Raw genomic sequence first — 15,718 nt, 5'->3', positions numbered from 1 at the left:
TATGCGGCTCTTATCGATTCGGTTGACCTTAAATAAAAAGGAAAAACAATAGTTATGTTTTTTTGTAGCATGAGAATGTGAAAAATATCGATAATTTGACGCATTACGTTGTTATCGACTTTAGAGATAAGGGTTAATATATCGATAGTTCAGAATATGAGGTTTTAATCGACTTTTTCGATTATCGGAAAATGGGAAGAACTATCACTTATATAAAGTCAGAAAAACACGTCTAGAGTTAAGCGAGTTTTTACTCAACATCCTTTTAGATAGTCAATATACCCGGTATGACTTGTTACAGGGTATAATAAATATATATATACTTATTTATTAAACGACAACTGATATTAAATACATGCCCCCAATCACTGACCCTATCAAATTACCCAAACCCAATCGGAATCTAATGAAGCACCGCAAGAGCATATTATAATCTCGTAAGAGACCAGAAAGTAATAAAAACCCGATGAGTCACGTCTTCAGATTCGAGTAGCTAAAGGCAGGTAGGCGGGGGCGGGGAGAGCAGCGGGGCAGAGGCAGGGGTAGGGCAGGGGGGAGCAGCAGCAGCAGCTTAAACAAAGGCATTCCATTGAAGATGCACATGCTCGTCGCATTTCACGGAAATGCAGCTGATGCAGCTCCAGATACGCTGGAGTGGGTCTTGAAAGAGGTGGGAAAGAGCGGGGGAGGGGGGTGTGCGGGACTTGTAACTGCAGCGGATGTCAGCTTTTGATCGATTTGATGGGGCACTAAGATCTTTGCCTGTTGATAAGCGAAAGCGTGGCACACACATAAAATAAAAGTACTTTTAATTATGTGTGTGTGTGCAGAGAGAATTTTGTTGATTGTCAGATTATATGTAAGCAGCAGCTGTTGTTGTTGCTGCTGTTCTCTGTCTGTGTTTATGCCTCGCTGTCATTTATCATTAGTCCCGGAGTAGTTGGTAATTGGTTGGCTTTGGGGCAAGTTCCATAGACTAAAAATTGTGAATTGTTTGCTGCGGCCTTTTAAAATGGAAAGTGCCAGACGAAAGTGGCGGCAAAATTAAAGTGTGTACACTGAGAAAAAAAATATCGTTAGCTCTATTTTTGTTAGCAAAAATTCTGGAATGAAAAATGTAATAAGCTTAGAATATGTTCTTGCTTTTTAAAAAGGTATCTCAAATGTAGAAGAAAAAAAATGATCGTGCAACATACATTTTTGGCTTAAATTTGCGCAGATTTATCCATGCAGGTTTTTCCTTAAAATTTTCTTCAATATTCCAAGCCGCTTTTGACTAAGATGATACTGAGTCCATAGTCTAGCCTGACATTCGAGACTAGATCTTCGTTTGCCTAACTGATCGTAAAAAACATATTTATACCCTTGCAGAGGGTATTATAATTTTGTCATGAAATTTGTAACGAAGGAGACATCTCCGACCCCATAAAGTATATATATATTCCACATTAACATCAACAGCTGAGTTGAAAAATATATAGATTTGTCCGTCTGTCCGGAATGAGACGGGTTGAACCACTATATCATATATCTGCCATAGAACGAGCGATCGAAAAATAGGTTCTTGTATAAAAAACTTTTTGGTGTATAAAGATATCTTGAAACAAACCCGGAATTAACTTAGTTAAATCTTATCAATATCGCAATATAATCTTCAATATAGAATGAATCGCTCAAGAAATGAGTTTTTGTCTGCAAAAAATTGTCTGTTTTCCAAGATATTTGTATTATCGAACTCAGCATTTACGAGCTATACTATTTTTACACATCAGCAAAAGGATATAAAATCTCAGCCTACCATATCTTTTTTTTTTTTTTGCTTTCAAGTTCAACTTACTCTTAATAGTCGCCAGAAAACTGGTCTAGTTTATCTATCTACAGTTTGATAAACATTCATTTTTGTTCTCCCATTTTGTATTTCGAAAACTTTCCAAATAGTTTTCAAAGTCTTTTATCTAGCTATCTAGACGAACTCCCCCTTATCAATCTCTGCGTGTGTATATAATTATATGTGACAGCTATTCATTATTTCTTTTGAAATTGTTTCTAGTATCTGACAGTCGTACATTTCTCTCATTAATTTTATACAATTTTGACATTTCTTTTAGTTTTTTTCTTTCTCTTATCTAGGCACACACTCTCACGCACACTCAGACACACTTGAAGGCGGTCGCGTTAATTTAAAGGTTCTGTGACTTTAAACTGTCAGTCGGCAATTAGCTGAACTCTGACCCGTAGACGCGCTTAGAAATTAGTTTGCCCCTAGCTGGCTGAATTATGTGGCCTAACAACAAAACTGTCGGCTGTTGCAGTTGCAGTTGTAGACGCTGCGTTTGTTGCTGTTGCTTAATTAACTGCAATTTGCGGAAGTGCAAGTGCCATACAATTGGGGGCGCCTCCTCCGTTTGCCACGCCCCGCCGCAAGCAGCATAGAAGAGAAAATACTTGCAGCCATAATCAATTTAGCGGCTTGCCTCTGCATTTGATTTCTCACTGAGTGCACTTAGTGTGCAATGTATCTGTGTCTGTATCCGCAAATGTATCTGTATCTGCAAGTGCATCTGTGTGCTCGGCAAAACTGTATCTGCTGCTGTGCATAAGTATCTTTTTTGCTCAGTTGTTGCCCCACTCGATATACGGTTCGGCGTGATTGCTCAGGTTGGGACCGGACTCGTCTTACACATTTGCGCCGACTTCAGCGTATTCGCATTTGCCCCCCCTTCCCGCACTTCCCCTCCTGCTTGTTCTTCAGCCATTGGCATGTGTTTATTGTGCTTTCAGCATACATATTACTTACAAAGTCTCTTGTGTTGTTCTTTCGTTTGCGCTTTGCGCTTTGCTTTCGCTCTTTATAATGCCCCGCAGAAGCCCAGCTTTGCGTACCCTGTTCAACAATCGTTTGGGGTATGCTAGTTTTACAGTGCCTTTGTCACAGGCTAGCATAGAAAGTAAGTTGAGCTTGAAATACTTTGGGATTCGTTATAACAAAAGTAGAGAACAGACAAATTTATTTATTATGTTGAGGTTCAAATCATGCTGAGCCTATAATTTTTAATAAAATATTAATTTGTGATATAATTAAATATAATTTTAAAGATAATTTATTTGTTTTCTTTAATAAGAAACCTTTTGATTTTTCAAGAACAATTTATTTTGAGTTGGATTCATTTATTTTAGATTGTTAATTCAACTTGTTGACATTTTGTTGAGATTTTCTATTTTTACAGGGTAGCCCATGGCTGTGCATGCCTCGGGCTAGAACACTAGCTCGTTATTATGCACAACGGGCAGCACATGAAAATGGTAAAAATAAGTTAAACTTTGCTTTTGGACTGGTCAGCAAATGTTGAAATCAACTTACAGTACTTTTTTACGCTGGCCGTTAAATAAATATTCAATTTTTTGTGTTTTCTCATTTTATTTTTTAAGCGTCACAGGAAATGGGCTGGGCAGTTAAAAAATATGGCAAATATGTCTAGGTGTATTGTTTTGTGCGCCTCCAAAATGGGTAAAAAAATAAATAAAATTTGCAGCTGTTGTTGGCTGCATTTGTCACAAGAAATTTGAAATTCTTTGCATTTCCTGCACACACACACACACACACACACACACACACACACACACACACATACTGGCACACACATAAAAAAAAAAAACTGATTGATAAGCCAGGTAAAAAACTTCATAAAATATTATAATGACAGCTGATTTATTGTGCTTCTTTTGGCGTCGCTTTGTCGTTGGGGTGCATGGAAAATATATATTGTGAAATAAATATTTACCTTGCCCCGGAACGGGCAAATAACAGTTAACCCGAACAACAACAACAACAAAAAGTGACACCTATTCAATACACAGCTGTGCGTGTGTGTGTGTTGCATGTGGCTGCAATGTGGGTCGCCGTCCGTTTATTGAGTTGGCCAAAAAACGAGCGCTCTTGGAACGGGTTAGTAAGTCACCAGAATACGAGTCTCCGGCTCATGCGTCACGCGGCGTTCTCTGAAATTCCGACAGCGAAAAACATTTTTGTTCTTTCTTCTTCTTTTTTTGGCACAGTCAGCTGATCTTGGCATGAGGTTGGCTTAGATCTCAGGTGTTAATCTTTGCTGCTTACGAGGCGGAAATTTGAACAATGAGACGCTTTACAGAGAATTCTGAAAACTCATTTCATGTTCACAAGAAGGTTTCTTACAATTATAATAACATAAATTATATCTGTTTAAGACAGTTCGAACCTCATTTTTAAAACACTTTCGATGCTCATTTATATTCTTTTTAAAAACAATTTTGATACTCATTTTGAATCGTTTAATTCAATTCAATTCGAGAGCTTCTTTTGTTTATCATAAAATTTTTTGGCAGGTGAAAGGCAAATATTTCGAGAAATATCGAACACCTTGTATTGAACATTCGAATGCTGAAATAATTAATTAATTAATGACCAAAAAGTGAATTTGCATTAAAATCGCTTCAGTTTTTACCAAGTTAAGACAGTTATTAAAAATTGTTAAGAGTTATAAATGTTTATTGTTTTGTATGCCCAAAAATGGTTGAAAAACAATATTTAGAGATTTAGAATTAAAGTAAAAATGTAAAAATAATGCATTACATTTGTCTTAAAAAAGACTTTTGATATTTATGCGATTGCTATTGTATTGAATTTTTCAAGAAAAATCGCTAAAGATTTGAAAAAAATATTCAAGCTTGAATTAAAAAATTATTTAAGACTATAAAATCAAAGAGAAAACTCTCCCGAAAATCCCTGCATATTATTTTAAGCTTAAATCAAAGAAAATCCTTGTGAACTAGAAACTCGAGATTCGAAACAAATAACTTATTTTAATACCGTTTGGCCCCAAGTAAATAGATTTGGGAGTCAAATAATGACCAATAATCGAATTCCCCTGAAAATCAGTTAAATGGTATTCCAGTATTCCATGATTTAAGGGCAATTAATTAAGGAACCTATTTCATTTTGTTGTTGGGGGCAATTTGAAGAGCTCTACCTGCAGTTTTTGCCTAAATGCATTTAACACCCGAAAGATTTAGAGAAACAATTTGTGGAAAGACCTCAATTAACCTTCAAAGTGGATTGAATTTCAATTTCAAATTCATTTTCAGTTCGCAGCATTTCACAAATGGCACTTTTACGTTGTGGGGCTTCCCTCAATGATTTTTCCCACCCACCTTTCGCTCGCCCTCTCTCTCTCTCTCTCTCTCTCTCTCTCTCTCACTCTCTTAGTTTCTGTCTCTTTCAGTGTAAGCGAGCAGGTTCAAATTGTGGTCTATGCATGAATGGTTCGGTCTGTGGATCGCGTGAAGAGTTACACAACAAAAATGGGATATGTTAAATTCGAAAGAAAAACCTGAACAAAATTTATGCATATGCAAGACATATGAAAAACTATGGTAAAGAGGCGGAAAACCGAATTGGAAAGTCGAAGGAAAAATGTTTATGAGAGCGCAGCAGCAGCAGCAATAGCAGGAAAAATGCTGTCGACGCTGTTGCATTGATTAGCGGCTGAAAGTGGAAAAACCTGACTCAAGGTTGTTGAACATGCCACTGGCAAGAGGCAAGCAGCATGGGGGAGGGGCGGGTAAAAGGTGGAGGGGGCAGCTAGAGAGACGCTTGCCACAAACAGAAACCCAAACAAAAATGTGGCTGCAACGGCGACGCGGACGCCGACGCCGACGCGACGTTGACTATTTGAATGTTGCAGCTGATGGATACACACAGAAACGAGCTGAAGATGCAGCAAGAATACACACACACATGTGTGCGCCCGCGTGTGTGTGTGTGTGTGTGTGTGTATTGTGTTACCAAACATTGACCCTAGCCATGGCCATGGAGTTGTTGATAAGAAGCTGGCGCTGCTGTGGCAAGAATTTAGCTCATTATGAGGCACATCAAACAAAAAAAAAGGAAAAAGAATCGGCTTGCAGTTGCACTGATTGATTGACTGATTGACTGATTGATTGATAGCTTGCGCAAATCTGAGCACTTAAACTAAAAGCGAATCGCCAATAATTATGCTGGCTTTTAAAATTAGCGTAATTTCATTTTTTATGGCAGCTCTTCAACTTTCTCCGAAACTGAGGCAAAATCATGCATTTTCCCCAATTTGCAAAAAAGAAAATAGCATACGCCAATTTTGTGTCTCGGGTTAAGAGCAAAGCTGCTCAAAGCGTGCAACTAGTTTTATGTGAGGAGTTTCTGCTTTACAAGCATGTCAATAATTTGTTCTAAACTAATAATTTAGTTAATTGTATTAAGACATTTTCTATATTTTAGTTAAGTTTCAATCATTTGTTGAATTGTGCTACTTTTGCATACAAGCAGAAATTGTTCTTAATAAATAAATAATAATCCTTTTAGACGAGCATTTCAGCAATCGTTTCTTTGATAGCTTTACCATGAAATTTATATACACTGAAAAAAAAAAGTAAACGCTTTGCAAAATCGCCTTTAAAAAAAAGTTCCTTGTATCACACTTTTAATTTTTAAACAAATTTTTGTCCCATTTAGAAAAGAAAGGTAAAAAGTTTCTTACGTTTTTATAGACTTTTTGTTTGGGGTCGCAAATTTTTTTTTGAGTGTAGTGTTTCGTTTTCTTTTGGACTATATATAGCCGTATGATATAGGTCTCCGATTTGCCCAACTTCAACTTTTAGACGGAGATGTGTTTTTGAATGTATCATAAGTTCACAAAAATGTTTTATAACTTAAGGCACATTTTGAAGTTTGCCTTAAACCTCTTTTGAAATCCGCTTTTAGAACCTTTTTGTATCTTCCCTAAAACCGCCGATAAATATAACCAATTTCCAAGCAAATTCAAAAAGATCAAAGATCTGACGCTGAATAAATTCAAATAGTTATACAATCCGGTTTACATAGCCTGCGACTGTTTCCTGATCAACTTGTCGAGACGGTTTCAGCGAACGGGTCATAAAAATAGCTTGAAAAGTGAGTAATCGGGTTTGAGTTACAGGCTACAGTGCGGTAAATTGTAATAGCTTATCAGTAAGTTTTATATAGTAAAATATAATATAATATATATGTCAGGGGCTTATGGAACGAGGATGTTGGCTGCTTTTAAGAAATGAACTAGTTCATAAGTGCTTAGAATATAGCTTGAGTTGGAGCTATTCAAGCCAAAGGTATTCAGTGCTTCAGGTTTTTTAGATCAAACGGAATATGTCAGCCCGAATAGGCACTAAAGAAGTCAACTAAGGCCTCACGCAGGCGATCTCAGCTCTTAGTGTATAGTTCATAAGACCGAATTCTGCGCTCATTTTTGAGTCAGTCTTTGGATTTACCTTTTAAAAGGGACCCTTTTGTGAAACCTTTTGTATGCCAAAACAATTATGCAGGCAGCTGGCACTGAAGCTGGGGCTGGGACTGGGCCTGTGGCTATGGCTAGGGGTACTTGGGCATTTAGGTGGCATCTCTAAGCTAAAGCCAAGTGGAGACCTCTTTCTGGCACTTGCACATCCTGTCGCCGACAAGTGAATCATTCGTGGCATGCAACAAAAAAAAAAAAAAATGAATGAGAAGAAGAAAACAAAATGCCACATAAACTGCTGCAGCAAAGTGAGGCAGCTCCGGCATCTCGTCATGCAACTGTCGACTGTTTCATTCCATGCCCCCTTTGCCACCGCCTCTCCCTTCCCCTTCCAAGCGGCCAGTTTGTCAGCAAAGAATAATGCGAAAAAGAGGCCAACAGTTGAGTGGCAGCCTCGATGGTTGCAACTCCGAGCTGCGGCTGCCATTGTGGGGGTCTCTTCTTTTGTCTCCGGCTATGCGTGCTTGGGCGCAAATGAAGCGGCTGCCTCAAGAAGTTGACTGCGGCCAGCTACTGTCAGCTGTTGCCTGCTGCACGCGCGTATCTTTAAAATACAAAGATACATTCAGAGCACTATGGTGGAGGGGGTAGGGGGAATGTATTTGCATGTCGCCGCATTAAATGGAAAGTGCTTGTAGCACAATTTTTGCACCTCGACTCTGAGTAGATTTTCCCTTTCAGTCCGCGCCCAAATAGTGCGAACTATGACTAAGCAGACGAGGGTTGCTTTCGATATTGTGCGTAGCAAGTGTGACCAGTTGCTAATATCGATAAATATCGATCTTGAGATATGCTTTTTAAGACATAACACGAAAACTATAAAAGCTACGTATGCCAAACTTGGCAGCATAGTTTATCATGCATTTTGAATAACTATTCCAACTATACCTAGAATTGCCTTAGTATCATGTATGTACACAATTTTATAGCATATTGAAGCCCTGACAATTTTAGCAACATCTCACTTTGAACTCGCAAGTTCTTAAGGGAAGCTTTCCTTTGAAAATTGTTTGAATGCATGCAAAGAAAGAAAATATTCCCAAAATCAATAAACTAAATTTAGTTTCCATATTAAGTGCACAATGTTAAGGTCTGCCCTCGTGGCAGACGGCATTTGTTTATTTTCAGCTGAAATTTCTGCGTTTTATGTTTTGGAAGTTGATGTTTAATTTGTTCGTCTGTCTCTCTGTTGTTTTGGTTGTTGCCTGCTGACTGGCAGCTCATTGTTATTGTTTATCGTTTCATGAAAAACTTTCAAAAACTCAAATTGCACACACACACACACACAGAGCCCCTCGAGAAAGAAAGTTCGTTGGCTTGGCTCTCAGACTCTCAAACAAACAATCCCAAGTTTGATTAGCATAACAAAAATGATGACTAAAATCTCTAGAGCTTGCCAACTCTTTGTCGCAGATGTCGTAACTTGTCTTTTTTTTTTTACTTTATAATTGATTCAAGTTTCGGTTTTCATATGCCTTCGGGCACTTTTCATTATTGAGCTCAATTATAAATGTGAGGCAACAAATTGTGCGGCTTTGTTTCTGGCGACGGCTCGAATTTATGGAAATATTTTCATTATACAACATAAGATTTTCTCTTGCATAGTTCAACAAACCTGCTCTCGATCAATATGATTAGGTTTGGTTTACCTATGACTCAGGTATTCATAAGACGCGTCCATTCGAGAATATTTGCGCATAAATTGGAGACCAGGCATGAGTTCCAGAAACTCATCCAGATGTGGTTTACAATTTAACGCTCTTTGTGGACTGTTTGTCATACATTAATATAATATTATAATTATTATAAAATAAATTATAGAAGTGGTATTTCACAGCAGAAAATAATTTGGAAGGCGCAAATTACCAACTGCTAATTAAATTTGAGTGCAAACTAGATGCTCAAGAGTTCTACTGATTATTCAAGAGCAAATGGGACGCAGCAGTATTTTTCAATTCAACTAAGAAGACGTCTAAAATCTATATAACATAATGTATAATATATAATTTATAATCTCTAATCTATAATCTATAATATATAATCTATCATCTATAGTCTATAATCTATTAATGCTAAAGATGACTGAAAAAAAGTCTTCACAGTTTAGCTAATACAGTTTTAGACAGTCAGCATGTAGTTGCTAACAGAATATAGAAATTCGTTTAGAATTCCCAAATAGTTCAAGCCTCAGCTTGGTTAAAGTCATATGTTAATGCCAGATAATAGAACGTATAAGTGTTACGAATATGAACATAAATATATATTTTATGGCCAATATACACCTTAACTACAAGGGGTTATTAGAAAGCTGACCTTTCTAGAATGTAAACAATTATTATGAGTGTGTCAACGCGACCTAAGTGCGTGTATAGCTGCTTATTATTATTTCAAAGTATTTGCCACTTGAAAAGGCTTATTACACCAATTTAACACGACAATTAGAACTGCGACACATCGAGCCGCTTCCTGTACAAAACTGCTGCCATAAAAACGAGACGCAACATTTAAAACTCACCCTAAATTAAATGACATAGTTTCATAGCTTCGGAACAGGTCTACCCCATTGAAGCGCTTCGCCCCCGACCCCGCCCCGTCCCCGCCTCTAGCACAGACTAATTTGGAAATAATATGCTACCTCTGTTCACTCAGGCAAAGAAACCCAACAAGCTAAAATCTGTAAAGAATCTGTGTTGTAGTGTTGCCAAATGTCGCCGTAAAGTAGCTAAAAAAAACGCTAAAAGCAAAAAATAGCTGACATAGCTTGCTAAACACAAATTGGCAATAGCAAAAAAGCTAGATCTGGATAAATATGTCAACTGTTTGCAGCTAACCGCACTTAGCTAGAAAATGGCTAAATTAGCTGCACTTACCCTCTGTAACATGCCCCGATCGAGGCAGCGCATCCTTTTTGGGCACAGCGGCCGTTGTCGTTGTGAAATTATTCATCTCTCTCTCTCTTTTGTTGTTATTCAGAGGAAGAGAGTTAGAAGAGAGAGAGTAAATGCTCTTGTTGTCTTTGTTGTAGCTGTTGTTGCGCTTGAACAGGTGTTTTAATTATGAGCTCAAGGACGTCGCTTTTGTTGTTGTTGTTTTTGTTGTTCGCTCAATTTCAGTTTCAGGTTTCGGTTTGATGCTGCCGCGCCTTCCAGTTGAGCGGCGTCGACGTCGGCGTCGCTTTCAATAGATAAACAACAACAAAAACCTGACTTGCTTTAGTTTTTTTTTTTTTTTTTTAGAAATTTTTCACTTAATTGCGTCTCGTTTATGCTGTGTGGCATCCACTTGTGCTTAGTTATGCTGCTTGCAACGCATTTCACTTTCACGCCACGCGATTTATTTATAAAATTCACACTAACTACACAAACACCAACACACACACGCACACACAAAAACACAAGACAAACAAAACGCGCGCGTCCACGGGGCAGCTGCAATTCAAGTGTCTGCTAGCTCGCAGTTTTGCCGCAAATGCTGAACGCGCCCGCAGCTCATGCAACAGCGAAAGCCGCTCAACGAATGCGGATGGTTGGCTTGGATGCCCAGCATATCGATAGCTCGATAGTTTTCGTGCAACCGAGACTATTTTGAATATACAAAATACGTTTGTGCATCAAAAATACTAAATAATATAAATTAAATGCGAATCGCAATAGTTCTTATTGTCTTAAAAAGTCAGTAAACGAGTGAATCGAATTTTTCTGGAGCCAGTTTAGTAAATTATAAGCCCGTTAATAACTATCGATATATCGATAAGCATCGGCAGTTGAGCGCGCAGAGTAAAAAGTGTTGCCAGACGCTAGCAAAAAATTTGAGTTTGAATTACAAAATAAAAACGGTTTTAGCTAATAAATGAATAATTTAATAGTTTCTAAATGCATAATCAATATATAGAATTAAATATATTACACATAAAATAAGAATTCATTTATATAATATATAATAAATTCACAGTTTTCCGGCGCAGCCAAGACCCCAACCCGCCCAGACATAGCCAAGCCCCACACCGCATTTCAAACTGTGCAAGCTGCGTTCGCTCAGAACTGGTTTCGCTCTGCGCGCAGCAACAATATTTAACAACAAATTACAGATTACAACAATTAACGCATCACAGTGTTATTGTTGACTCATGACGTCAAGTGCTTGTACACATTTATAAGTGCTTAAACACGGAATTCTACAATATCTCAATGCTAGTTTCAAGTGGCAGGTCTGAAGCTGCAACTTCCTAAATGCCTTGCAGAAAAGTTGCGATGATGTCTCTTTTTGTTTTTGTTTAACAAAAAAAAAAAAACAAACTGCATATTCCAATGACTTTTCATTCATAAAAATAAACAAACTCAGGTGCTGGGGAAACGTAACTGCTGAGCACATGAGTCAACGTAATTGTTGCCTGATAAAACGGGCACCTTGGCAAACGGAAATAAAATGTTATTAATTTTTACTGTATTTGATCTTTAGCAAATTTTAGGAATTTCGTTGACACCCAGTAGCCAAGTTGGGTTCAAAGTGTGCTCACAAGATACTCAACGCAAATTACAAAAAAATAAAATAAATAACATCAGGCGGTTAACTTTGGCGCGCCGCAGTTTAAATACACTCTCAAACTTGCTTCTTTTAAATTTTTCAGTTACAAGTTTTATTTACGAACAATTCTTCTCATAGAAGCCATAAGATTAGCTACAGGCCTGCAGATATGTGGGGGAAATTGCAATTGCAGAGCTTGGTAAAGTTTTTCGGAATATTTGTCTCAACATTTTTTATTTTGGTTGATAATTCCTATAGATCTATATGATATAGCAATTCTATTTTATGTTGATTTAATTTCATAAATCTATAAAATTGTGTCTTAATTTTTTTTTTTTACAAATATTTTCATATTACGATTGGTTGTAACCCTTCACATAGCGACAAAATGGAAAGGGTATCAAAACAAAAATGGAAAACAAAACTCAGTTAGCTAAACCACGTACGCCTTCCAATACCTGCTTAATATGCACCTATACATGTGCCATGGGCCTAGAAAATCAGTTACCTGCCATTCGCAGATACAATTGTATTTTGAGATAAATATACGCGTGAGAGAGGAGAATCGTTAAACAAATATAAACAAAAGTCAAGTCGAGAAGTTGAGCGCATTTGCTGCTGAGAACGTGTGTGAGTATCTTTCTAGCAGGCACTATATATATGCGTGTGTGTGTGTGTGTGTGTATCTGTGTGTGTACTCCGAGCTCTGTTTGGTAAGAGTCAACCACGCGATCGCTTTTGTTGCCAGTTTCGCGTTGAGTGTGGCTCGAAGCAAGTCGCTGGCGGCAGACAAAGAAGAAAACTCGAGACTCCGAAGGCTGCAAGATATATTTTTTTAAATAAACAAAAATAAGTGGTAAAAAAAGGTGTCTCATTCAAAAGAAAAACTGCAAACATTTGTGGATCATAATTTGAAAATAGATTTGGCAGGCTGGCAAAAAAAAAAGAAGGCACAAAATTTGCACAAGTGAAACTAGTTTAAAAAGCGGCTCACACAGACGCACACACACACACACACACATACACACTCTCAACTCAACTCAACTCAACTCAACTCAACTCAAACGAAGTGAACTGGACTCAACGCTTCGCGATCCCAAAAACGAAACAATTCAAAAAGAAAGAAGCTTGGCCAACAAGTTAGCCAGCGTGCGGGCCGGGTTATGAATCATAGCCAAGCGGGCGGCGAGCCAACAACTTCAGCAGAGCCCACCTCAGCGCCTGTGCGCGCTATGTAAGCCAAATCAAAGACAAAATCTTAACAACAAGCGGACAACTTAAAGCACGCAGTAAGGAGTATTTAAAAGAACGTTCCATGTCTGGCCGGGAAATGCGTCCGCTCTCGCTCTCCATTGGCGCCTCGCTGCTGCCCAGCTTCTCGCTGGCCACCGCCGCCTCGAATAATGGCGGCGGCGACAGCGGCAATTCTGGCCGGGATTGCTATGGCAAACTGTGTCATCCCGTGGATGAGTACTGTTCCATGTTCGCCGAGAGCTGCATGCCCTGCGCGAGCATCTGTGACGACAGCTCGCACAACTATCATGCGGACACCTGCATCAAGGAATGCTCAGGTGAGTCGACTGATTACATCGCTCTATAATTAAATTGAAGTTGAGGTTGGAAAAAAAGTCAGGCAGAATGAAAGTAAATAAATGAAAAATACATGAATAAATAAACACAGGAATAACGTAAATAAAGTGACTAAATAGAGAATTTAATAGTTGAAATATTTACAAAAACATTTGCTTGTTGTTAATTTTGCAGAGTGTGGGCCTTGTCAAGTATATGTTGCAACCACGCCCAGCGGGATCGGACAGAGTCAAGACTAGCTCAACGTAGTTTCTCCTTTTCACAGTTTAGGGAGCACTGAAAGTTTTAGAGTCACCTGACCAGCTAGACGCGAGGAAGTGACAGTGTATTGCGCAGTCGGTTGCACCCGGCTTTTTTTTTTATACCCTGAACCCATTAAAATTGGGTACAAGGGTATATTGTATTTGTGCAAAATTCAAATGTATGTTACAGGCAGAAGGAAGCATCTCCAATCCCATAAAGTATATATATTCTTGATCAGCATCAATAGCCGAGTCGATCTAGCCATGTGCGTCTGTCTGTCCATCCGTATGTATGAACGCAAGGATCTCAGAAACTATAAGAGCTAGATATCGAATTTTTTCCGATAATCGATAAATTACTCCGTTTCAGAGCAATCGATCGATATCGATATGCTGTTTTTTGGGCAATTTTGGTAAATAATAAGAGCTAGGGTCACCAAACTTGACATATAGCTGCTAAAATAGAATATATATGCATTCTATGTTGGAAGAAGAGGGTTCAGGGTATTCCCTAGTCGGGGTCTGCCGACTAGAACCTCTTACTTGTTTTTTTTTTGTATTTCTCCATTGAACATCTCTCGAGCTCGAGCTCACAGCAGTTAATTGTAGTTTCCGAAACAATTGATTAGCTCATTGTTGCTTGACTATGCAAATTCTATTGGGTACTCGACAAGTAACTGTTGGTATTAACAGGTTCACGGGTTTTTGTTTAATATTTGTATTGAGCCGGAGTTTTTTATTGGTTACCTAATCATAAAATGGACTGCAAACACAAAACTAAAATTTCCAGGGTTCGTCTTGTGGCTGGAATAATTTAACATGCCTCTCGCTTAAGTTTATGATTTTTTATTTCAACTAAAATAATTGTTATATAAATTAATAGCAATATTCAATTAAAAAAGAAATCATTTATAAATAATTCAAAAGCCCTTTTCTTAAGCCTTTGCTTCAGGCTTGGGCTCAAGCATATAATTGGGCGTATTTAATGCGATTATTAAACAAATATATATTTTTCTTCTTCTTTATAAGGATTCCCTTTCATTAACATTTAATTAGTACTCGTGAGCAAAAATGCTAAAAATATTAATCAGACCTTTAAATATTTCTGGCTTAGATGGCTTTCGGCCGGAATCATTCGAGCCAGCTGTCGCTCAACCATCAGAGATTCGAACCAGCATTCTTTTTCCTGTCTAAACGATTACGTCTCATAGGCTTCCATTGAGAGCTGCCAAAAGCTAGCCTTATATCAGCCTAACAAATTTCTCTTGATCTCATTTCCAGCCTACAACAGCTATGAGCCTCTCAAGGCCGATATACACAACATCCAGAGCAATCAGCAGGTGATGATGCTGCTGCTGAGCATCATCTGTATACTGATTGCCCTACGTTATGCGATGAAGTTTCTCAGTTGGTGCCGGCACAGCAGCTGCGTGCAGCGCTTGAAGAGCCGGCTGCTGCCCAAGCCGCAGCAGAGCAATGCCAATGGCAAGGATCTCAATGCCACGACAATGCAGAATCCGAATGCCTTTTACCGTGACATTGAGCGGGCGCCTTCGCAGATTAACAGTGTGGCAGGTAGGCTACAGATTAATTTGACTACCTGCATTTTGAGCAATCATTCATATTGCAATCGTTTTATATTCACAAGCAGGCGCTGGCGAGGGCTCCGTGCTGACCACGGCGACGCCGGTGAGCACACGCTATCCGGCGGAGAATAGCACGACACCAACAACGGTGGTAACTGAAATCGGGTATGTTTATGATAATCAGGCAATGGTTGTCACGCCCGTTACCGAGAAGCCCGGACCGACAGCAATGGCTGCCTTTTAATGAATTTCTCATCCGGAATTGTCATCACAAACATTACGAGCAACAATGTGCATCAGATTGAAACTAGTGATATTTTGTATATTTTGAAAAACATGTTTTCCATTGATATTGAAGAACGCTGAAATACATTACTTTAAGAATATTATGGCCTTGAATATAAATACACATACTTTTATAACATTCAAAAAT

General features: G+C 38.4%; 2 protein-coding genes across 6 annotated transcripts in view; one reads left to right on the top strand and one right to left on the bottom strand.

The window, feature by feature from the left end:
* LOC6628649 (coiled-coil domain-containing protein 50) overlaps positions 1-10,847 on the bottom strand; it is a 16,189-nt gene extending 5,342 nt beyond the window's left edge. For all 4 annotated transcript variants that reach the window (XM_015173102.3, XM_002052768.4, XM_015173101.3 and 1 more), the window contains exon 1: positions 10,214-10,847. In XM_015173102.3, the coding sequence (XP_015028588.1) occupies positions 10,214-10,289 (76 nt within the window). In that variant the 5' untranslated portion in view covers positions 10,290-10,847. The remainder of the gene's footprint in view (positions 1-10,213) is intronic.
* A 1,760-nt stretch (positions 10,848-12,607) lies between these two features.
* Positions 12,608-15,671, top strand: grnd (grindelwald). 2 transcript variants are annotated; one of them, XM_002052769.4, is made up of 3 exons: positions 12,608-13,438; positions 14,981-15,274; positions 15,351-15,671. In XM_002052769.4, the coding sequence occupies exons 1-3, from the start codon at positions 13,183-13,185 to the stop codon at positions 15,527-15,529; spliced, it is 729 nt and encodes a 242-aa protein (XP_002052805.1). In that variant the 5' UTR covers positions 12,608-13,182; the 3' UTR covers positions 15,530-15,671. The 2 variants fall into 2 exon arrangements, with proteins under 2 accessions (XP_002052805.1, XP_015028541.1); XM_015173055.3 differs by having other exon boundaries at positions 15,348-15,671.
* Positions 15,672-15,718: the final 47 nt, after the last annotated feature.

Source organism: Drosophila virilis, chromosome 4 (assembly GCF_030788295.1).
Source record: "Drosophila virilis strain 15010-1051.87 chromosome 4, Dvir_AGI_RSII-ME, whole genome shotgun sequence".
Classification (NCBI taxonomy): Eukaryota; Metazoa; Arthropoda; class Insecta; order Diptera; family Drosophilidae; genus Drosophila; species Drosophila virilis.
The sequence above is the reverse complement of the archived record's forward strand: the minus strand, read 5'-3'. Positions and strand labels throughout refer to the sequence as shown.